The sequence below is a fragment of the Manacus candei genome, unplaced genomic scaffold (assembly GCF_025592945.1).
Source record: "Manacus candei isolate 608988 ecotype Guabito, Panama unplaced genomic scaffold, ASM2559294v1 h1tg000003l, whole genome shotgun sequence".
Taxonomy (NCBI): domain Eukaryota; kingdom Metazoa; phylum Chordata; class Aves; order Passeriformes; family Pipridae; genus Manacus; species Manacus candei.
In genome coordinates, this window is record NW_026138051.1 from 2,358,372 (window position 1) to 2,380,631 (window position 22,260).

The 22,260-nt window shown below is 59.7% G+C and overlaps 2 protein-coding genes across 5 annotated transcripts; both read left to right on the forward strand.

Annotated features, from left to right (window-relative positions):
* Positions 1–630: 630 nt before the first annotated feature.
* On the forward strand, positions 631–11,602 carry LOC127471151 (glycine receptor subunit alpha-4). 4 transcript variants are annotated; one of them, XR_007904583.1, is made up of 11 exons: positions 631–867; positions 3,166–3,299; positions 3,664–3,731; positions 4,442–4,665; positions 4,776–4,858; positions 5,031–5,171; positions 5,255–5,469; positions 5,760–5,909; positions 6,724–6,828; positions 9,302–9,848; positions 9,885–11,602. XR_007904583.1 is itself a non-coding variant. In XM_051787788.1 (10 exons), the coding sequence occupies exons 1-10, from the start codon at positions 785–787 to the stop codon at positions 9,593–9,595; spliced, it is 1,497 nt and encodes a 498-aa protein (XP_051643748.1). In that variant the 5' UTR covers positions 631–784; the 3' UTR covers positions 9,596–11,602. The 4 variants fall into 4 exon arrangements, 3 of the variants coding, with proteins under 3 accessions (XP_051643748.1, XP_051643771.1, XP_051643762.1); XM_051787788.1 differs by having other exon boundaries at positions 9,302–11,602; XM_051787811.1 differs by lacking the exons at positions 9,302–9,848; positions 9,885–11,602 and adding an exon at positions 7,728–7,813.
* Positions 11,603–15,744: 4,142 nt separating this feature from the next.
* Positions 15,745–21,994, forward strand: GLA (galactosidase alpha). The gene is made up of 7 exons (XM_051787912.1): positions 15,745–15,929; positions 16,130–16,304; positions 17,125–17,302; positions 18,802–18,893; positions 19,720–19,881; positions 20,460–20,657; positions 20,851–21,994. Exons 1-7 carry the CDS (start codon positions 15,763–15,765, stop codon positions 21,112–21,114), a joined length of 1,236 nt encoding a protein of 411 aa, XP_051643872.1. The 5' UTR covers positions 15,745–15,762; the 3' UTR covers positions 21,115–21,994.
* Positions 21,995–22,260: the final 266 nt, after the last annotated feature.

Consider the following 22,260-nt stretch of genomic DNA (forward strand, 5'->3'; position numbering starts at 1 on the left):
GTTCTGCCTCTGCCGAGGGACACGACTGTACATGTGCTGAGCCCCTGGGAAAGGCAAGCGCGGGGTCCCGGGGGGAGGGCTGAGCCCCCCGGCCTCTGGGGCCCCTGCCTGCCCACGGGCCGGCCCTGAGCTGCGGCTCCGAGGCCAGGTGGAAGGATTTAGAAGCCCGGGTTTTCCCAGCCGCTCCCTTCCATCCGACGGGCAGTACCTCTGGGACATCCCTCATCCCCTGCACAGCCCTCGATCCCAGCACATCCCTCAGCGCGGCACGTCCGCCGATCCCAGCGCGCTTCTCGTCCTCGGAGCGTCCCTCGCACAGCCATTAGCCCTGCCACATCCCCAAACCCCACCGCATCCCTCGACCCCGGCACGCCCGCACATCCCCCAGCCCCGACACCGGTGCGCCCCTTCCCAAATCCCAAAGGGATCCCTCCCGCCCCGCCCGAGGAGCCCCCACGGAGTTCCCGGAGAGCCTGGGCAGGGCGGCCGCGGCCCCGAGGGGACGAGGAGGAGGCGGGCACGGGGCCGGGAGCCCCCCACCGCCGCTCCCGCCTCCTCCCGCCGCGGCGGGCGAGGCTCCGCCCGGCTCCCGGGGCCCGCAGCCGCCCGGCGCCCACCCCGCGGCGGGCGCCCGGACTATGAGGAGCGGGACCGGGCGGGGGGCGGCGGCAGCGGCGGCGGCGGCCCCGGTGCGGCGGGAGCGGGAGCGGGAGCGGGGACGGCTCCGCCGCCGGCCGGGTCATGCCCGTGCGCCCGGGGCGGCGGGGCTGCGGGCTGCGGCGGGATGGGCGCGCTCCGGGCCGGTGCCCTCGCCTTCCTCCTCCTCCTCCTCCTCGGCTGCCTCCTGCCCCGGCGCGGCCCGCTCAGGTGAGCGCACGGCGCGGGTGCTCGGGTGCTGGCGGGGCTGCGGGGACCGGGGCTCTCCGTGCCGCTCCCTCGGCACCCCCAACCCCCGGGAGCCACGATTCCCCTCTGGGACCTGGGTATCATCCCCTCCCAGTTAGATAGATCTCTCCTGCGGGACCTGGGCATCCCCTCCCTGACCCGGAGGAGCCTCGGGACCCGTACCCCGACCCCCGATCCAGACCTCCCTCCAGAGCATGATCTCCCCAGCCAGAACGCTCTCAGCCCCTATCTGGACCTCCCCACGGGCCACTGGAGCTTCCCCAAATCTGGTCTCGCCCCCCTATTCCCCAGGACTCTGACCCAGCATCCTGGAGGACCCAACAGACCTTTTCCCTCAAGGCCCCCTACACACACAGCCAGGCTCTCTGCCTCTCCCCAGCAGCCCCTGCCCCAGTGCTGGGTCCCTGTACGTCCCCCTGGCCCCGGGCCAGCTGGGGAGTCTTGTCCCAGTGGGAGAAAGGGTGAGCTGAGCCAGGTGATAGTCCAGGCAGCTCCTTCTCTGGTGCTGCAAAGAAGCCCCTGCTATGTCCAGACCCTCTCCTGGCTCATGGTGTATGGGGGGAGGAGAGCTCAGGACAGTCCCTGACCCAGCCCCTGGTCACTTGGCCCAGTGGGTGGGTGCCCCACGTCCCATGGGTGCAGGAACAACCACTGGCCCATTTGGGTGGAAAATCTAAAGCCCCTATGTGCCTTTTTCCATCTCTGTCCACCTTGGGTGCTGTCTGGGATGGAGTGGGATGCAGGGGAAAGTGGGCCAGGCAGGGGGGTTTTGGGGGGCCGCAGTGCTCCTGGGCTGAGCCTGCTCCCTGCCCCCACTGTCCCTCCCACCACCCGGCCAGTGGCTGGAGCAGCACGGCAGGGGAGGGAACCGCAACATTTGTGGCAGGGAGGGGGGAAATGGTATTGCTTCACATGCAGAAACTGCTTCTCTGCGGGGGGGGGGGCATTTTTAGGCAGACCATTTTAGCGTTTTCCAGCCCTACCACCCACTCGCTCCCCAGAGGTGCTGAGCTCCCTGCAGCACCTGGATCCTGTGGCAGAGGCCCCAAGGGCAGGCAGTGCCAGTGGTTTACAGCAATGGGGCAGGGAGGGGCCTGACTTAAATCCTTTCTACCCTGGCCTCTTGGAGTCCTCCTCCCCAAGGCACCACACCTTGCTATTGCAGCTCCTGGATGGGGAATTTCTCCAAGCGTTTTGCTCTTGGTCAGGACACATCTCAGGTACTCTCTGCTGCTCTTCAATTAAGGAGATATCCAGCCCTACTAGAAAAGATGCACATAAGCCCCTCTAGGATGAATCTCACTCCCTTGAGAAGGGGTAGGAATGAGCAGGTAGGAAGAAGAACCCCAGGGTTCCCAGCTCCCAACATCATCCTCTTCTTGTGGTAATGGTGTTGTAGCTTCAACCAGAAGAGAGACTCACCTGGGCATGGACCTGGTGGAGTTACAAGGCAGCATGCAGCAGCACCAGCAACATGCTCAAAGCTAATTCTGTGTCCAGAGATCCCTGGCTAATTCCTCTCCATCACAGCCACATGCCTGGCAATGTGGTGAGCGAACATCTCTAGCATTGTTCCTTGAAATTATCATTACAGACTGACGGAAGGAGAGAAGCTGGCAGGCTAAGATGCATTCACAAAAATATCCCCTCTAAAGTCAGCTTAAATAAATCTCCATCATCGTTGGGAGCGCTGCGTGGGAGAGCTCCTGTCAGCACGGCTGGTGAGGAGGTGGGCTTTGCTGCTCCTCTCCTGCCGCGTCACCTTCGCCCCTGACGAGGTGTCACAACCTCAGCTGTGCTCCAGACACCTCCTCGCTCACACCAGGCCAGCCCTCGGCTCAGGCAGGGCTGTTGTGTCCCCCAAGTCCCCAGGCCATGACTCTGTGCAAGGCAGGGTACGATTGTTTGCTCAGCAGCTCCAGCTGGAGATGGTGATGAAGCCTGGGAAGGAGCCTCCCTGCTTTCCTTCTCCAGCACCAGCACAGAGCACAAGGAATGGCCTGCTGTGCCCTGTCCCCACTGCAGCCCTGGAGCAGGGAGGCACCTGGCCCCCACACCATGCCAAGGGATATATGACACTCAGACTGTGGCAGGTGAGGGGAAAAGCCACCGGGATCAGAGCAGAAGGAAGGGGCCCCGGGATCAGCGCGTGGACTTGGCAATGGAGTGGATGCAGTGCAGGCATCCCACGGGGTGCCAAGGTGTGCCTGCAGACCCCCGGTGCTGGCAGGCAGATAACCCACCTCCTTTGCCCCACAGGCTGGTCTCAGGGTGGGAGGAGATTAAAGCTGCTTCCCGAAGCTCACCCCAGCCCATGTCACCCTCTGATTTCCTGGACAAGCTTATGGGACGAACATCAGGGTACGATGCCCGAATTCGACCCAACTTCAAAGGTAAGAGAGGATGTGAGGGTCCCAAACCTGGCAGCAATCCATGCTCATGGCTGCCCAAATCCAGGGAATGGGCTCTGGGGGCAGGACCCTGACCCACATTCCTCTGTCTCAGCACCCTTCCCAGAGTCCCGGCTGCTCCTGCCGTCACGGCTGCCCGCTTTGTCTGACAGCACGGGCAGCTCAGTGCTTGCAGGGCACACTGGGGTTCACCCCAATACCCCCCGGGGGTGGCCCCAGCAGGCAGGGGGACGCTCGTGTGCCCTGATCCACACAGCACACGCAGGAGCTGTGTCCCCGCGTGTGCCTGCGCAGTGCCTGTGTCTCCGCAGCCAGCGGCAAGAGGAGGCTTCATGCTGTTTTCCAGGTCCACCCGTCAACGTGACGTGCAACATCTTCATCAATAGCTTTGGCTCCGTCACCGAGACCACCATGGTGAGGGTTTTGCCAGGGTTTGCACGGGCTCCTCCCCCAGTGCCTCGGGGCTGGCTGTGGCTGTGCCCAGGAGCGTGTGGGTCCCAGTGCCCAAGCCCATGGCCGTGCTTACAGTGATCCTTTGACAGGGGCCCTTCCCTAGCACCAAGGTGGGGACATGCAAAGCCATAGCACATGGCTGTGAATTTTATGGGAGTCAGTTAACCCAAGCTTGGCTGTGTGGGTCACATTCCCTGTTCCTGAGCTGGGAGAAAGACCCCCAGGAGGTCACAGTGAGGCAGCTGTAGGCAGCTTCCTGCCATCCCCAGCCTCCTTGGGTACACGAGGAACTCCTCTATGGAAGCCCTAGGGCTAAAAATTCACCTTTTGTGCTTCTGCAAAGCCTTAATACCATCAACCATCACATCAACACGGCCACAGAGTCATATGCAGAGTGCTGCAAGCTGCAGTTACTGGTCTTCCTCCTTTTCCTCCTCCTTCTCCTCTCAGCTGCTGTGGCTTTGGCTTTTTTAATTTCTCCTGGCTGCCAACAGCATGGAAAGGCTCCAGAGCTGCCCCTGCCCCATGCACAATTAGTAGCAGGCAGGAGGCAACTGCAGGGCTGAGCCTCAGTGGGGGGAGCCCCTTCCACCTCCTTCTCCATCCCTTCTTCCTCCCCCTTCCTGGGCACCGGGGTGTGCTCCCAGCTGACGGGGTACCCTCTGTCCCAGGACTACCGGGTGAACGTGTTCCTGCGGCAGCAGTGGAACGACCCCCGCCTGGCCTACCGCGAGTACCCCGACGACTCCCTCGACCTCGACCCCTCCATGCTCGACTCCATCTGGAAGCCAGACCTGTTCTTTGCCAACGAGAAAGGGGCCAATTTCCACGAGGTCACCACCGACAACAAGCTGCTGCGCATCTTCAAGAATGGCAATGTGCTCTACAGCATCAGGTAGAACCTTCTCCTCTGGTGCGGTGCCTGAGAGGGGAGGCAAGGCCTTTCATGGAGCAGCTTTTCCCTATTCACTGCCCCAACCCCCTCCTTCCCTCTGCCTCCTTCAGGCTGACACTGATCCTGTCCTGCCCCATGGACCTCAAGAACTTCCCCATGGACATCCAGACATGCACCATGCAGCTGGAGAGCTGTGAGTACCTAGGGGGGTTCAAGCTGTGCTTCTTCCCCCCATTTCATCCCATCCCAAAAGCTGGCATCTGCCCTCTCCTGAGGGAGGTGAGCAGGAAAGAACAGTTGTTCAGGGTGGGGTTGAATAGGGTGCATGTCCCTCCCCATCCCATGGCTCCCTACATCCCCTCCAGTTGGCTACACCATGAACGACCTCATCTTTGAGTGGCTGGAGGAGCAGGAGGCTGTGCAGGTGGCAGAGGGCTTGACACTCCCACAGTTCATCCTCAGGGATGAGAAGGACCTGGGCTATTGCACCAAGTACTACAACACAGGTGAGCACCCCAGGATCCTGCTGCCACCCCCTCCTCCTAGCCCAGGAGTCCCTCTCACCCATCAGGGCTGTCTTTCCCCACAGGCAAGTTCACCTGCATTGAGGTGAAGTTCCACCTGGAGAGGCAGATGGGTTACTACCTGATCCAGATGTACATCCCCAGCCTGCTCATTGTCATCCTCTCCTGGGTCTCCTTCTGGATCAACATGGATGCGGCGCCAGCCCGAGTGGGCTTGGGCATCACCACGGTGCTCACCATGACCACACAGAGCGCTGGCTCCCGGGCCTCCCTGCCCAAGGTCAGTGCTGCCTCCGTGCTGGGCTCCCCTGCTGCAGCCTGCCCGGGTACCGGGGTGCCACTGCCACCCCCCAGTGCTCCAGGAGCAGGGAGAGCCTTTCAGAGGCTTGGCTGGGACACCACCTGTGCTGAGGAGGAACACGGTGCTGCTTGGCTGGGCGAGCTCTGGCCCATGTGTCCAAGCTGGGAGGGCTCCTGTGGCTGTTGGCAGCAGGATGAAGCTGGGGGGGGGGAGGGATGACTAGCTAGGCAGGGGCCAGTGGGTGCCTGAGCCCCCTCTCCCCCTGGCAGGTGTCCTACGTGAAGGCCATTGACATCTGGATGGCCGTGTGCCTGCTCTTCGTCTTTGCTGCCCTGTTGGAATACGCAGCCGTCAACTTTGTCTCCCGCCAGCACAAGGAGTTCATGCGCCTGCGCCGCCGCCAGCGCCGCCAGAGGATGGTGAGTCCCCCCACCACCACTCTCACTGACATCTGTCCATCCTCAGCCCCTGAGGGGACACCCCAGGGCTGCAGGGCCACTTTCCAGCAGCCCCCAGCGCAGGGCTCGGCGCTGGGCTGTGTTCATTGCCCATGGCTTGTGGCCGGCTCCTCTGGCACACCAGGGACCCCCTGCCTGCCTGAGCAGCACAGGGCACAGCACCCTTGGATGCCCCAGGCCTTGCTTAGGGTGCTGCCTTCTCCTGCAGGGATGCCCTCAGGCTCTGCTTCCTCTCAAAAAGTAGAAAAACAAACAGTGAGGATGGGGGGAAAACAACCTTACCTGCAGCCCCAAACCTGGGCTCCTTGCTGTGCCTCAGTGGTGACGAGGGCTCACTGCTGTGTCAGGGTGCTGAGGCACCAAGGGGACCTGGTGGCACCAAGGGACAGGCCTGGGCTGCAGATGTGGAGAGGCAGGGTCCCTCACTCATGGAAATGGTCCTCCCCTCCATCAGCCCACCGACACAGGCCTGCTTGGGGCGGGCATGTGGCTGCCCCACTCTCATTTCCTTGCCATAAACACACCGCGAGGCACCACATCTCCACAGAAAACATGAGTACATGTACACACCACACGGGCTGACAGTGCCCTATGCAACCAAATCCTGTGCTGAAGACAGATCCCGGTGCCAGGGCACTGCTGGAGGGGGGGTCTTCCCCCACACAGACCCCCGTGTCCCCACTGTCCCCCAGAGCCGCTGCCGCGGGGCCGGGGTAGGGCCATGGGTCACCTGCTGTCCTGTTTCTGTTTGGTGCACACTGCTGGATGCCAAAAGGGCCTGAGCAGCGGGACGGCCAGCCTGGAGTCCCTGCAGCAGCTGAGCAGCCGGCACAGCAGCGAGCACACCTACGCGACGCTCTCGCAGCTCTCCAGCTCCCGGGTAAAGCACGACCCCCCTGGCAGCCCCTCCGTGCAGCGCAGCTCACCCTCCCCTCCCCAAAACAAGCCCCCCAGGAGCTGGCCCCAGGGGAGCCACAAGGGCCCGTGGAAGAAGCAGACCAGTGATTTGCAAAGAGTATGTGCCCATAGGATGGAGCTGCCGCTCCCTGGGCTCAAAAGAGTTTTGAGAGAGGGATGGGAATGGAGCAGATCTCCCTTGTAGACACCCCCGTTCTGTGCCTCAGTTTCTCCTTCTGTAAAACAGTCCCCTTTGCTGAGGACTGAGTGATGCTGAGGCAGACTGATGGCTGCTCCTGGGCTGCTGCCCCAGGCCATGCCCACTCCTCTGACAGGGTGAGGGCTCTCTCTGCCTGCCCGGCTGCCTCGGTGCAGGCAGGTTTGAGGCAGTCGGGGCTGCCCGCAGTCACTCCAGCAGCTGCTCAGGGCACACGGGCACTGTGCAGCTTGAGGCATAGGGAGGAGCGTGGGGCAGGACAGGCTCCCAGGATGGTGGGGAGGTGCAGAAGCTCCAGGGAGATCAGGCCTGGTTGTCCTTACCTCCCCTCCACCTTCAGCAACCTCTGGACACCAGGAGAGGCTTCCTGGCTGTCCCCAGCACGGTCCTGTGCTCCCTGCCTTTCACAGCCCCTGAGCACCGACCCCTGGAGATCAACACCCACCTAGCCAGGGAAGGGAGCGGGGGGGTTCTGTAGAACCCAGAGGCATCCGATGGCTTAGGACAGACCTCCCCGAGGTGGAGGCTGCAGAGCCACTCCGGGGTGCTGCTGACATGGCACTGGGTGCAGCCAGGAGCACCTCGGGGTGCTCCTCTGACAGAGACCGGAGCAGAGCCCCACTGCACACAGCTCCTGTGCCTGACAAAGCAAATCTCTCCCACAGACCACCCAAATCCATGCCCAGGAGCTCCCCGCACCCAGCCTTGGCCCCCAGTAAGCACCCTGGGGCTGCCCCAGCCCAGAGGGACCCTCCAGCAGGAAGGACCAGTCTGCCGTGTCCTGGGGGAGTAGCTGCTGGCCCCCAGGGCACACGGGGCTCCCCCCGCCTGGGCAGCCACGAGCACTCAGCCTGGGGCAGGGAAATAAAACTCCGCTGCAAATAAGAACTAATCTCAGCAATTTGAGCCGCTGCTGCTGGTCCTACTGAAAAATCTTGCTTAGCCTGTGGATTGCTGAGTTAAATAAGGATAGCAGGGGACAAACTCTCTGCATGAGAGCCCCCGTGCCAGCCGAGCGCCTGCACGGGCTGAGCTCAGCGAGCAGGGCTGCTCTCCGTGTCCTGGAGGGCAGTGCCGGTTGCAGATGGCGTTTGAGATCCAGCACTGAGGCTGCGGGTGGGCACGGCACAGGGAGAGGCACTGGCCCTGGGAGAAGGGACCCTCCACGGCCAGATACAGCACCGGCAGGGCAAAGGGGAGAGGAACCATGGAGACCAAATGAGTCCAAATGAGCCCAGGGACTCAGTAAAACATCAGATGTGCAGCCTGTGCTTGCACATGCCTGTCCCTCACCAAATCTTTGCGCACACAACCCTCTCCAAGGATAACAGAGCAGGACAAGGCACGTGGCTAACAGTGCACAGCTGTTGGTGGGGAGGAGTGCAGGCACTGCTGTGAGGGACTGTGAGGCAAGCAAGGCTGTGCCCTGAACAGTGGCAGTGGGCTGTGACTGGAGATTTTCACGGCATTTTTGCAGCCTTGATCGTGGGGATTCAGCTCTGTGGGCACATTGCCCTCTCTGCAGCCCCCTGCCAGCATGGCAGGAGACAGGCTGAGCAAGGGCAGAGAGCTCAGCAAGGAGACAAGCTCTCTCTCAGCCTCCCTCCTCTGCTGCACCAGTCAGCCCCCACCAAGCAGACATGGGGAGAAACGAGTGTCTGGGCCCTTGGAAAGACTGGGGGGCCCTGCAAGCCCTGGTGGTAGCCAGGCTCCTGCATCCCTGCCTGGCTCTGCCCCAGCAAGATGCCTGTCCCCTCCTGTTCACCACCACAGGCACGCTTCCACCCCGCAGCAAACACAGCTGCCACAGCAGTGCCTGCACCCCTGAGACCCCTGCACCCCAGTGCACCCTGCACCCCCATGTGCCCATCCTCCCCCTCCCACCAGCTCACCCTCATGCCCAAGAGCTGGGCTTCTCAAGCCCCCGAGCTGGAGCTGGGAGGAGGCTGGGGGGATCTGTGTCAGGCTGGCAGGGTCAGGGTTGCCTTTGGATGCACCCCTAAAACGTGCTGGCTGGGAAGGCCATGGGTCAGCACTCACCCCCATCCCTGTGCACACCACTGCTGGTCCCGTGCTCCTGCCTGCATGGTTCAGGCTCTCCGAAAAAGCACCCAACCTCACACCAGGCACTCATCACCCAGCACCACAGGGTGGGTAGGACACGCAGACACAAGCAGCTGCTCACCCTGCAGCACCAGCACCCGTGGGTGCCCTGGCTGACAGCCTTTCCCTTCGCCAGGAGGAAGAGCTTGTCCGCGAGAGCCGCTTCTACCTGCGAGGCTACGGGCTGGGCCACTGCCTGCAGCCCAAGGACGGGGCTGGGGAGGGCCCCAGCATGTACAGCCCCGCTCCAGCCACTCCAGCCACGCTGCTGCGGGAGGGGGAGGCCCTCCACAGGCGCTACATCGACCGGGCCAAGCGCATCGACACCATCTCCCGAGCCGTCTTCCCCTTCACCTTCCTGGTCTTCAATATCTTCTACTGGGTCGTTTACAAAGTGCTGCGCTCAGAGGACATCCACCTGGTGCCCTGAGGCCTGGAAAAGTACGACTGCCTGTCTGTCTGACCCTCTGCAGTGTGCCCGGGCAACACAAGCTCAGCCAGAACTGTATTTGCCTCTGTCCCGGAGCAGCGGCTCAGCTGGGCTGGGCCTCAGAGCCTGGACACGTGGCAGCCCATTCCCCACTGGATCCCAGGGCACCAAGTGGGGGGATCAACAACTGCAGGTCCCCACAGTCAGCTGGAGAGAGGGACCCTTCCTACTTCCTGCATGGTGTCACCCCCAGGTACCCAGGGATGCTCATCTGCTGGGGAAGCCCCAGGTACCCAGGGATGCTGTGCCGTCAGGGCACAGGGGAACAAATACTACCCAGGAATGCAGTGCTGGATGGCAGAGGGGAGCCCCTGGTACTCTGGCATGCTGCACAGACAGTGGCCAAAGAACATCAACTTCCAGAAAAATACTCTCCCCCTCCACACCTACCCAGTTAGGCTGTGGCTTCTCCAGGCTGCATCATGGAGCTGAGGGCCATGAGCAGTGAGGGGAGAGGCTGCAGTTCTCTCCTCTAGTCTAGAGCTCGGTTGCAGGAAAGGCTGGACTGTATGGGGTGCTGGCTACGGCCCCATAGCCCCCAGCCCAGCAATGGACAGGGCCCCTCCAGCCCCCCTCCAGCTCCAACGCACAGCAAAGCAATGGATCAGGGATGCTTCCCTCCCTGCACAGCTCAGAACTGCCCATGGTGCCCTCGGCTGCAGGCAGGACTGTGGCAGGGGCACTGGACAGGAGGCTCTGTTTGCTCCAAGGCAGTGCCAGCTCTGAGGCAGGCAGCAGGCAAGCCCAGTCCTGCTGACGGTGAGGGGGCACAGATGGCCACTGCAGTTGCAGATGGCAGTCACTGGGCACTGGGGAGCCAGCACTGCACTATCAGCCGGGTAGGGCCCACAGCCCATCTTCCAAGGGAGTTTTTCAGGATGAAAGCAGTGGGGACAGCTTGGCTGATCCTTTTGGGTGAGCAGAGTGAGTGGTGGCATCCCCAGACTGCTGCGTTCCCACAGCACCACAGTGCCAGCAGAGAGCCGGAGGTAGAAACCAGCCTGTTCCCCAGCCTGGCACCTGAGTGCAGCATCCCCTGGGCATGTTCACCCCTGCTACCCCTCCTGGACAGGAAAGCAACTGAAACCTCGACAGGACAAGCTCAGCAAGACTTCCAGCCCTCCAGACCTGAATACCCTCCATGCTTAGCAGGAAATAAAAGCAGTAGGTAACATTTACATAGGTCCTACAGAGAGAAACATGTTGATGCTCTCCTTTTCCTCTGCCCACAGTCAGCCTGGGGGGGCTTGCAGCCCATCCCCTCCATGGCATGGGAGCCAGCGAAGGCCCAGAGTCTTCCAGGTAGGGCAGGATGGAAACAGGATTTTCCCCTTTCCCTAAAGGCTGTGGTGCCCCCATGACCTACCTGTCATGGCAGAATGGACCCTGCAGGGCAGGGGGATATGGGCAGGAGGCCAGCACTGCCTTCTGAAGCCAAACCCAGGAAGAAACCCCTGCTATGACCCCTGGCCTGGCTCCTCAGGCAGGAATCACCCTTTCCCTCACAGGACCGGGAGCATCGCCCTGCCCCACCCAGCCCCCTGAACCCCATAGAGTCCTCAGCCACGTGCACCCATTTCACAGACTGGGCAAGCAGAGAACTGGCCCCAGGCCACGCCACGAGAGGACTGAGGGACCCACGAGGACAGGCTGGGTCAACTCCATCCCATCACCACCTCTGTGCATGCCTCCCCCACCGTGGGCTTCCCTGTGGGGCCCCACCCCGTGTCCAGGCTGGACTCGGGGAGTCCCTGTTTGGAGGCCCTGTTTGGAGGCAGAGGAAGGGGTGTCCCTCAGCTCCCCAGCACCCAAGGCAGTGCCAAATGGGGAGGTACCAGAGTCTGAGCAGCACCCACAGGCACTGGGCAGCCACGCCAACCTCCAGCAGTGGTGGGTTTTTAAACAGCATCGATCTTCCTACACAAATAAAGCTTTCTGGGGTTTTCAGTGGTGTGCTGGTGATTTGTCTCTGCCAAGAACCCTGCAGCCAGCTCCTGCTCCCAGCGGGGCCCCAGTGTGTGGGGGGAACAAGGGCAAAACCACCCTGTGGGGACAGGAGCCCTGACCTGCCATTAGTCACAGATGTCATTACCTCCACGGGTGATTTTTCTGACATCATGTTTATCTCCCCCATGGGAAACGCCAGCAGGGATGGGCAGGAGCCCCCCACAAGCTCCCAGTCCCAAGCCCTATCACTCTCCCTCCCCACCCAGCTTTGCGGGGTGCTCCCCACGGTCACCCCAGCCCCTTTCCACCCCATCCAGGCTTGGCCAGAAGACAGGACCCAGGATGAGGCAGAGCTGGGGACAGGGGGGCTCTGGCTCTGCGGTGGAGCTCAGACACCCGAGCATGTGCAGCCTCCCGATGGATAAACCTCCCTGCCCGGCCCCTCGGCCCCTCCGGGCTGCTCGCTGGGCCGGCGCCAGCCTTACAGAGCTGCCAGCTGTGCTGGGGGGCTTACGCCAGCCCTGCAGTGCCACCCGGGGCCAGGGCTTTTGTCCCCAGCTGGTGCATGGGCGGGCAGAGCCCGCAGCTGAGGGCTGAGCGCCCAAGCAAACATCAATCTCCCTCTGTCCTCCCAGCCAAGTTTCACAGACCAGCTCTGTTGGTACCTCGCAGCCCCATCGCCCGCCCGGCCCCACCGAGGCCGTCGGAGGCAGGGAGGAGAGAAAGCAAACTGCACCCGCGCTGGTTGGGTCCGGGGGCTGTTCTTTAGAGGGGACAAACGAAACTTCCCCGGGGTCTTGATCTCGTCCCCACCTAGTTTGGACTGGGAGCTGCTGGGACACCCACACAGCTGCAGGGCTGTCCCTGCCCTCCAGCACTCAGCTCCTCACACCCTGGGGACAGCAGCAGCACCCGGGCTGGGGTGCTGAGCCCCATGTGCTCCCACAGGTCACAGCGTGGCCAGGGGCCAGCCCAGGTGGCTCCATCCCCCAGCAAAGCCCACAGCCTTTGGACAGAGTCAGTTTTCCATTCTCCACCCAAGGCTGTGCACTGGAGGGTGCATCCCAGCCACCACAGGAGGCAGCTCTGGGCACAGGACCAACAGCCAGGGCTGAGTTAATTACTGGTTTAAAAGGAAGTTAATGAAGTTAACACCAGGTTAATGGGGCTCCCATTAACAGCAAAATGAGCATCATCAGCACTGGCAGCTTCCCGACAGCCTGCCAACAGCATGCCCAGGGCCAGGAGCACACACGAGTTTGGGGCAGCCCTTGCCAGCCCCAAGGGCTCCTTGGAGGCCTTCTGTGGGTCCAAGGAAAAGTGCCCTCGGCTGGGCACTGCAGTGGCATGCCAGCCAGGCCCCTGCTCTGCCAACCACAGAGGGCCTGATCCTGCTGGAACTGAGCTCTGCTGCTCTCCATGGGCAACATCAGGCTGCTTAATCTTCCCTTGTTCCCCCTCTCCTTCACTCATCCACAGCCTGGAGCTCCCTTGGGGCAACACCAGCTTCCAGAGGTTTAGCCAACCATCCTGTCTGGATGCAGCAATGCCTGCAGGACAACATGTCCCACAGTGATTAGGACTCTGGGTTTGGAGCTAGGGGAGTGCAATGCATAAGGAACAGGTAACAGCTCTGCTGGGGCTCTGAGCAACCCCTGCACATTGCCTGGGTACAGAATTGTTTTTTTAAAGAAAATACCAAGCTCCAAAGTCAGCCAGGCAGTTCTGAGCAGGCCAGGGCTGCCCCTTACAAGCAGGGAAACGGACACAAGAGGAAAGCACCAGGAGCTGCCGCTGGGATGGGCTGTGCCAGGGGCACAGGGCCCTTGCAGGACCACAGACCCACAGGGACAGGAACCCTCCATCACAGGGAAGGTCCAGGCACAGGGTGCTCTGGCAGTGTGGCTGTTCCAGCACCCCAGCCCTCAGCACAGCGCTGCCAGTGATGCCCCCATGACAGAGGAATCCCAGTGTACCCCTCTGCCACCTAAGCTGTGGCAACACCACTGCCTGTCACCCCCACCAGGGCCCTGCCAAACCCCACACCACCACGGCCACATCCACCCCACCCCCAGCACAGCTTTGGGACCAGCCTGCACCGCTCTGGGCACACCAGCCAGCCCACAGGGCACCCTACAGCTCCCCAGCCCAAGGGGTGTAGTGTGCCAGGTGCTCCTGGGGACAACAGGACAAGCAACAGGAAGCAACAGCGAGGGAGGGCTGGAACCTGGAGGCAGGCAGGGATCAGCCCTGCAGCTCTCCTGAGCCCTGGGAATACGGGATAACAGCCCAACTCCAGACTGCCGTTTTGCACAAGAGAAAACAAAGCCATGAGGTTTTCCAGCCCCTAGAGTGCCTTGTTTTGTCCAACTTTGAGAAATCTCTGCGCTTCAGCTCCCCAAGGGGCAGGGGGAGGACCAAGCACTGGAACAAGGAGTGATTATCAACCCACAGGCTCTGAAGGGCTTTTGTTCCCTGGATGTGCCAGAGCAGGGATCGGAGGACACCTAGCGAGATGCCTGGATGGCCCCAGCACCAGAGGCACCCGCAGCCCAGGGCCATGACCCACAGCCCTGCAGTGCTCCCATCCTGCTCTCCTCCTCCTGCTGTGCTGGGGGCCACCACAAGAGCTCCAGGGGGCTGCAGGGGCTGGTCCAGCCTTGGGGAGAAGCACAGGGGAGAAGAACTGGTGTTATGAGGGTGGTAGTGACAGAGGGGAAGAGCACAGGGGATAAGGTGCTCGAAAAAGGAAGGCTCTGTCAGGAGCTGCTCACAGAGGTTTTGAGGCAGGGCTGAAAGACCAGAGCCAAAACCAAGTCCTGGGCCCGCGGGGTACAACCCCCCTTCCCCAGGACCCTGTGCTGACACACAGAGCACACACAGACCCACCACCCTGTGCTTGGGACAGCCCCCAGTGCCCCCAGACCCTGGGGCAGCTCCAGCACTGCTGAGCCCAGGCACAGGGACACACAGCTGCAGGACCAGGCCTGGCAGCAGGGATGAGGCACACACAGAATCACAGAACCATTTAGGTTGGAAAAGACCTCTGAGACCATCGAGTCCAAACAGCGACTGAACACCACCGTGTCAACCAGACCATGGCACCAAGTGCCACATCCAGTCTTCCCTTAAACACCTCCAGGAACGGTGACTCCACCACCTCCCTGGGCAGCCCATTCCAATGTCTAATCACCCTTTCTGTGATTAAATTCTTCCTAATCTCCAACCTAAACCTCCACTAGTGCAGCTTAAGACTATGTCCAGTTGTCCCTTGTTCCCTGGGAGCAGAGCCTGACCCCACCCAGCTCCCCCCTCCTGTCAGGGAGTTGCTGAGAGCCAGGGTGTTCCCCCTGAGCCTCCTTTTCTCCAGGCTGAGCCCCCCAGCTCCCTCAGCCGCTCCTGGTGCTCCAGCTCCATTGCCCTTCTCTGGACTTGCTCCAGCCCCTCAATGTCCTTCGTGAATCGAACTGGACACAGGATTTGAGGTGTGGCCTCACCAGTGTCCAGTTCTGGGCCCCTCAGTTCAGGAAGGATATCGAGGTGCTGGAGCAGGTCCAGAGAAGAGCAACAAGGTTGGTGAAGGGACTTGAGCACAGTTCCTATGAGGAGAGGCTGAGGGAGCTGGGGGGGCTCAGCCTGGAGAGGAGGAGGCTCAGGGGAGACCTCATCACTCTCTACAGCTCCCTGACAGGAGGGGGGAGCCAGGTGGGTGTCAGTCTCTTCTGCCAGGCAACCAGCAGGAGGACAAGAGGGCACGATCTTAAGCTCTGAGAGGTTTAGGTTGGATAACAGGAAGAAATTTTGTACCGATCAGACACTGGAATGGGCTGCCCAGGGAGGCGGTGGATTCTCCATCCCTGGAGGTTTTTTAAGATGAGACTGGATGTGGCACATTAGTGCCACGGCCTGGGAACCACGGCGGGGTTGGACCTGGCGATCTCGGAGGTCTTTTCCAGCCCGGCTGATCCAACGATCCCACGATCCCGCGACGCGGGCCCCGCCACGTGCCTCGCGCGCCCCTCACGTGACGCGGCCCTCACGTGACCCTCCCGCGGGAGGGCGGGCCCTCCGGCAGCGCCGCGTCCGGCGATTGGCTGCGCGGACAGGGCCAGCTCGCCGGCGATTGGCTGCCCGTGGCTGTCCGTCAAGGCGGCGGCACGATGGCGCCGCGCTGGGTGGCGGGGGTGATGGCGGTGGCCGCGGTGATGGCGGGGCTGGTGATGGCGCTGGACAACGGGCTGGCCCGGACACCGCCCATGGGGTGGCTGCACTGGGAGCGCTTCCTCTGCGGCACCGACTGTGCCGACCATCCGAGTCGCTGCGTCAGGTACGGCGGGCCGCGGGGCGGGGATACCCCAGGGGAGAGCCCAGGGGTAGCGCAGGTACCGGCGCGGGCACGGATGTGCCCGCGCCGGTACCTGCGCTACCCCTGGGCTCTCCCCGGCGCTGTGGCCCTGGCAGAGGGTGTGGGTAGAGACAAACTCGCTGGCAGGAATGCGGCTGCCACATTGCCCGCTCTCTGCCCAGCGAGCAGCTGTTCGTGGAGATGGCGGACAGGATGGCGGCCGAGGGCTGGAGGGACGCCGGCTACGAGTTCCTCTGCATCGACGACTGCTGGATGGCCCCGACGCGCGACGGGCAGGGCAGGCTGCGGGCGGACCCGGAGCGGTTCCCCGGAGGGATCCGCCGGCTGGCCGACTACGTGAGTGCCACCCGCAGGGAGGGAGGGGTGAGGGGCACTGCCATCACCACCCCCTGAGCTAAACCCCTGCCCTGCCACAGTGGGGTTTTCTTAGAATCATAGAATCGTAGAATCACCTGGGTTGGAAGGGACCTCTGAGATCATCAAGTCCAACCCTTGATCCACTACTGCCGTGGTTCCCAGACCATGGCACTAAGTGCCACATCCAGTCTCATCTTAGAAACCTCCAGGGATGGAGAATCTACCACTTCCCTGGGTAGCCCATTCCAATGCCTGATTACCCTTTCTGTAAAGAATTTCTTCCTAATATCTAACCTAAACCTCCCCTGGCACAGCTTAAGACCATGTCCTCTTGTCTTACTGATCGCTGCCTGAGAGAAGAGACCAACCTCCACCTGGCTACACCCTCCTGTCAGGGAGTTGCAGAGAGTGATGAGGTCTCCCCTGAGCCTCCTCTTCTCCAGGCTGAGCCCCCCCCAGCTCCCTCAGCCTCTCCTGATAGGACTTTTGCTCAGGTCCCTTCCCCAGCCTTGTTGCTCTTCTCTGGACCTGCTCCAGCCCCTCAATATCCTTCCTGAACTGAGGGACCCAGAACTGGACACAGCACTTGAGGTGTGGCCTCACCAGCGCTGAGTCAGGGGAAGAATCACTTCCCTGCTCCTGCTGCCACACTGTTCCTGATCCAGGCCAGGATCCATTGGCCTTCTCGGCCACCTGGGCACACTGCTGGCTCATATTCAGCTTCCTGTCCAACGTTCAGCTTCCCCTGCCTCGCCCTCGTGCCCCATGCCCAGGTCTTTTTTCTGCCCTGCAAGTGCAGGTGCACTCCAAGGGTCTGAAGCTGGGGATCTACAGCGACGTGGGGAGCAAGACCTGTGCTGGCTTCCCTGGCAGCTACGGCCACTACGAGCTGGATGCCCAGACCTTTGCCTCCTGGGGCGTGGACCTGCTCAAGTTTGATGGCTGCAACTCTGGCTCGCTGGAGCAGCTGGCAGAAGGTAGGCACGGGCTCCAGGCAGCCATTCCCATGGGTGGGAATGCTCTGCAGGCAGCAGCAATCCCCAAGCCCAGCATGGGGTTCCAGGAAGTTGCTTTTCCCTGAGCATACCCATTTTAAGGGATTTGCTCATAGAAGCAACTGTGAGGCTCTGTTCCCAAGGTCATGAGTGTTGCTGGCCCCAGTGTTTTTACCTGCTCAGTCTCCTGGAGCTCTCCCAAGAGCACAGCTTGGGAAAGGAGCTTTCTCACAGCAGAGCCCGGATCACGTTGAGCACAGACACATCAGCTGCATGCTCTGGGGGATGGCTGTGCAGGCTGCTCCTCAGCTCTTAACAGAGCAGAGGCTTTGCCCTCCTGCAGTGCCTTTACTGGAGAGCTCAGAGCATTTCACACACTTACCCCTCAATCCCCGTGGCGAGGCCGTGTCAACGTGAATCAGCCTGAAGCAAGAACAGGTTGTGTCAGCCATGAAAAGGGCAGCTGTGAGGGCTTTTAACAGATGAAAATGAAGGGAATTATGGCATAATAATCCTACCGGGGTTTTCATTTTAAAGCACACCGGTATAAATATCACTTCAAAAGTTATTTGCACACGGGCTGGCAAGGCAGCAGCTGAAAGCTCAGTAGCTCCCTGTTCTGAGGGGGGTTGGCTACAGACTCTTCGGAAGCACAAGCAAATCCCACTGCCACAGGAGCAGATTTGTGGGAAGAACACTGTAACTTGGAAGGCATTTTTCTCTTGCCTGGGCTCTGGCTGCTGGCACAGTCAGCACCACAGCATTTGGCAGCAGGAGTCCTGTCTCTGCCTGGCAGGGAGAACCTGCCCAAGTGACAATCCCATCGAAGCCAGATGGTGGGGCATATGCCAGCTGCCACAGACAGGAGCACAGCTCAGCACCCTGAGTGACAGCTGAGCTGAAAGCTTCTGTTGGATCATATGTGTAGCCCAGATACAATCCAGTTGTACTGAAGCAGTTCCAGAGGAGAGAGCAGACTTTTCATTCCCTCTCTGCCAATTAGAAGGGACTTAACAGGGCTGTCTGGGGACAAGGACAGGAAAAACTAGTGCTTTTGCATTCCTGCCCAGTCCATATGGTGCAACTGCCTCATGAGAACATATTCCTGCAACATTACCCAGCAAAGCTGCACTGCTTGATAGATACTGACTGGTATCTAGATCCTGGGTATCTAGAGGAAAAAGTGCCTCATAGTAAAGCTTTCAGCCTCTTCCCATGGCTGTATGTATGAAGGGATCAGCAGTCTTGGGAGCAATAAGCCTGCCCAAGCAAAGCTGTGAAGCAGCTCACCTGTCCTTGGGAGGCAGGAGGGTGGCTGCAGACTGTGAGCTCCCCTGTCCTCCCTGTGGTGTCTCAGCCATGATAATGTGTTCAGCCTTGATTCTGTGAGAGTTGAGCTGAAACCTGAACCTGTGACATTGGATTAGTTCTGCAGAGACTTTGACCCCCAAGGAGGTTGTGTAACCTCTGCCTTGCTTTAGGTTACAGGCGCATGTCTCTGGCCCTGAACAAGACTGGAAGGAGCATTGTGTACGCCTGTGAGTGGCCTTTCTACTTGAGGCCCATGCAGCAGGTAGGAGCTGTTTCTCAAGGCTTATCCTGGGGCTAAAAGTGGGAAGAACAGAAAAACATTAAGACTTCAAAACAGCATCCTGAGAAATTCTGTTCTGGCAGAGACCAAGGCTGTAAGATGGAGGAAAAAGACTTTTTCCTCTAGAACCCTGAACTATACCTGAGGTGAGTCACTGCTCTGCTGAAACAGATTCAGTAGGATCCTGCAGCATGAAGGCACAGCCCAGCTGGAGCATGCCAGAGAAAACACAGCAGCATCCATCTGCTTTTGGCTCCAAGGAACCAAGCAGCAAACCTCTGGCAGTGCAGACACACAGTCTCAGTGTCACTCCTCCTGGACACAGAGTGCTGCAGACCTGGCCTTACAGTTACCTCTGTTCAGTGGCACATTTCTGCCAGCCAGGGTCCGTGACACACACGTTGCCCTCAGCTGGCTTCCCCTGTGCCATTCCCTCCCACTGGAATTAAATGTTATTACTCAGCAAAGGGTGTAGACCCAAGAAATGGCAGTAAGTAATGGGATTTTACAGTTTAATTCCACTGGCCCTGTCATGCCCTCAGTAAAATTGTGCTGAAAGGAATTTTCTAACAGAGCTGGTGGCCACAACTGTTCTCCCAAGGGAAGCAGTTGTGTTGGGACATGGCAGACTGGAGTCACTGGGCACAAAGCTTCCTAGGGAATCAACATGCACCAGACCATCCACATAGCTGGTGATGGAAGGTGTTATCCTAGTACTCCCCCAAATTACCCCTGATCCATTTAGCCTTGTTTACACTCTTGTTGTACAGCCAGGCTCTCTGGCTAATCACACTCATTGTTTTGGCAGCCCAATTACACAGAGATCAAACAGTATTGCAATTACTGGAGGAACTTTTATGATGTCTATGATTCCTGGAACAGCATCAAGAGTATCTTAGAATGGACAGCTCTTCACCAGGACAGCATTGTGAAGATAGCTGGGCCGGGAGGCTGGAATGATCCTGACATGGCAAGTACAGCAACACCCACCTCTGCTGAAGCATCAGCAAAAATTCCTTCCCTCAGCTGTAGGATGGGAAGGGAGGGAACTAGGGGAGAAACACTGAGGGGAAGAGGTCTGATGGGACCCTATGATGAGGATCTTGATGAGAGGATCCTGGCTGGAAAGGGGAAGAGAACTGCAGGTACAGACAGTACCCAGGAAGCACCGTCTCTGTGTAATGCAGCCTCCACAAACAGCACCAGTTCAAAACAAGTGTGGCACTGGGGGAGTCTCCAAAGTGCTGATGTCCCACCAGAAGGAAAACCCCTGGGTGCCAGCATTGCAAGGAAGGAATACCTTAAACACTGCCTAGCCACTTACAGAGCCGCCTTTACTTCCATCAGTGGCTCATTCTAAATTGCCTCACTAGTCATGCCTTGTTTTTCCCTACCAGCTGGTCCTGCTCCTGGCACTCAGCCTATCTAGCCACACTCCAGAGAGGGGGCCCACCCTCAGCATCCTGTCATTTCCCAGTGCTTGGGTTGGTGGCCCAGTTTCTGCTCTGCAGGAAGCGTTACCAGGCGCTTTTTGTTTACCTGTCACAGCTGGTGATTGGAAACTTCGGGCTGAGCTGGGACCAGTCGGTGACTCAGATGGCCATGTGGGCCATCATGGCAGCTCCCCTCTTCATGTCCAACGACCTGCGGCACATCAGTCCCGAGGCCAAGTGTCTGCTCCAGAACAAGGAGGTGATCGCCATCAACCAGGACCCGCTGGGCAGGCAGGGATACCAGATCCTCAAGGTACAGCAGGACTGGGCTGGGGGTGCAGTGCGGGGCACAGGCAGCCAGCCAGCCCCTCAGAAAGGGGACACAGGAGGAGGGACAGAGGTGCTCAGGGTTTGGGGACAGGAGCCCAGTGAGCCTGTTTGTTCCCAGCAGGCATGACCATCGCTCCGGCCTCCCCTGAGCCCCAGGTTTGTTTTCTCCTTGGCAGGACAAGACCTTTGAGCTGTGGGAGCGGCCCCTGTCTGGCCGAGCCTACGCTGTGGCAGTGCTGAACCAGCAGGAGATTGGAGGACCCCAGAACTTCACCTTCTCCCTCACCTTCCTCGGCAATGGGCTGGCCTGCAACCCAGCGTGCTCCATGCGCCAGGTCCTGCCAGCCAGCAGGGACTGGGGTGTTTACAGCTGGACCTCCTTCCTGAGTGTGGAGGTGAACCCCACAGGCACCGTGCTGCTCAAAGTCCTGGCACTATAGCAGGCAATCTTCTCCTAAGCCTTAGACTCTGTCTGAACTCCTTGAGGAACTCCTTGTGGCAGGAGTCTCCTTCCTCCAAGCAGGTGCCTTTGTTCTCTCCTCAGGTGTTCATTGCTTGAACACTCAGCCTAATGTGGCAAATACCCATCACCAGAGGGAACAAAGAGAGGGGCACTGCTCTGCTGTTTACCTTTTCTCTGGCATCTCACCCAGCTCCTTCTCCAAGGGGCTGGCAGGGCTCCAGCAGGGCAGCAACTCCTGTTTCTGCCCACTGACACTACCATGCAAGAACAGGCAAGGGATACACCTGCAGCATCCTACAGCTCACCTTGAGCATTTCAGGGACAAAAGGGAAACATCCTGGCCACCTTGCTCTCTTTTCCAGACCAGGGCACACGGTCCAAGAAAAGCTGCTCCTACCCCACTAAAGAAACCCAACACTCTCCTCAGAGCATGGATATTCACTTTCTGACAACTGAGAGACTGGCCTAAATCATTGCACTTAGCAACTTCCTTGACAGCTACTTGCTTAGTATAAATAGGATTAAGTAGCATGCTGCAGGACTCAGCTTTTGAGAGTTTTTCCTCACACCAGAAATCTTCCTCTCACCAGTGGCTGTCACTTCCCTCTCTGCCCTTCATGTGGCCACTGGAGTTCCCTTCCTCAGTGAGCTGCCTTCCAGAAACAACTGTGTGCTTGCTTCCAGAGCTGGCAGCAGCCTTTGAATGTCACAGGTCCTTCCAGGACAGGAGATGGATCATCACTTATGCAGCCATGCATGTACAAGTACGTTCTCTTCTGACCACTACACAATCAGGATTTCTTAATTTGTTTTTCTGTGATTAAGCACTTTGATTAAAAGTCCCTCTAAAAGGCTAAGCTTTTTCTTACTTCTGCTGGAGGACAGCATGGTGTCTGAATTAAATCAGGTTTTAGAAGACAGGCCAGTTTGTTCCAGTCACATAAGGTTTTGTGAAAGGACTGCCAGAAACTGCACTCAGTGAAGCTGACAAGCCACAGCCATACAGTCCATCTCACAGGCCAAAGCCACTGCTGCCTACAGAACTTTGAAAATGCCCATCACATCAGTCTATACTGAACAAGGAAAAACAGATTCTGTGACAGTTCAGTAACCACGTGTCTCG

Excerpts from the sequence above, each read along its gene's own strand:
- LOC127471151 (XM_051787788.1), top strand. The coding sequence starts at position 785 with ATGGGCGCGCTCCGGGCCGGTGCCCTCGCCTTCCTCCTCCTCCTCCTC. Across the intron at positions 4,859-5,030 it reads CACCATGCAGCTGGAGAGCT|TTGGCTACACCATGAACGAC; the intron begins GTGAGTACCTAG and ends CATCCCCTCCAG. Across the intron at positions 5,910-6,723 it reads GCCAGCGCCGCCAGAGGATG|GGCCTGAGCAGCGGGACGGC; the intron begins GTGAGTCCCCCC and ends GGATGCCAAAAG.
- GLA (XM_051787912.1), top strand. The coding sequence starts at position 15,763 with ATGGCGCCGCGCTGGGTGGCGGGGGTGATGGCGGTGGCCGCGGTGATG. Across the intron at positions 17,303-18,801 it reads GCTGGAGCAGCTGGCAGAAG|GTTACAGGCGCATGTCTCTG; the intron begins GTAGGCACGGGC and ends GCCTTGCTTTAG. Across the intron at positions 18,894-19,719 it reads ACTTGAGGCCCATGCAGCAG|CCCAATTACACAGAGATCAA; the intron begins GTAGGAGCTGTT and ends TTGTTTTGGCAG.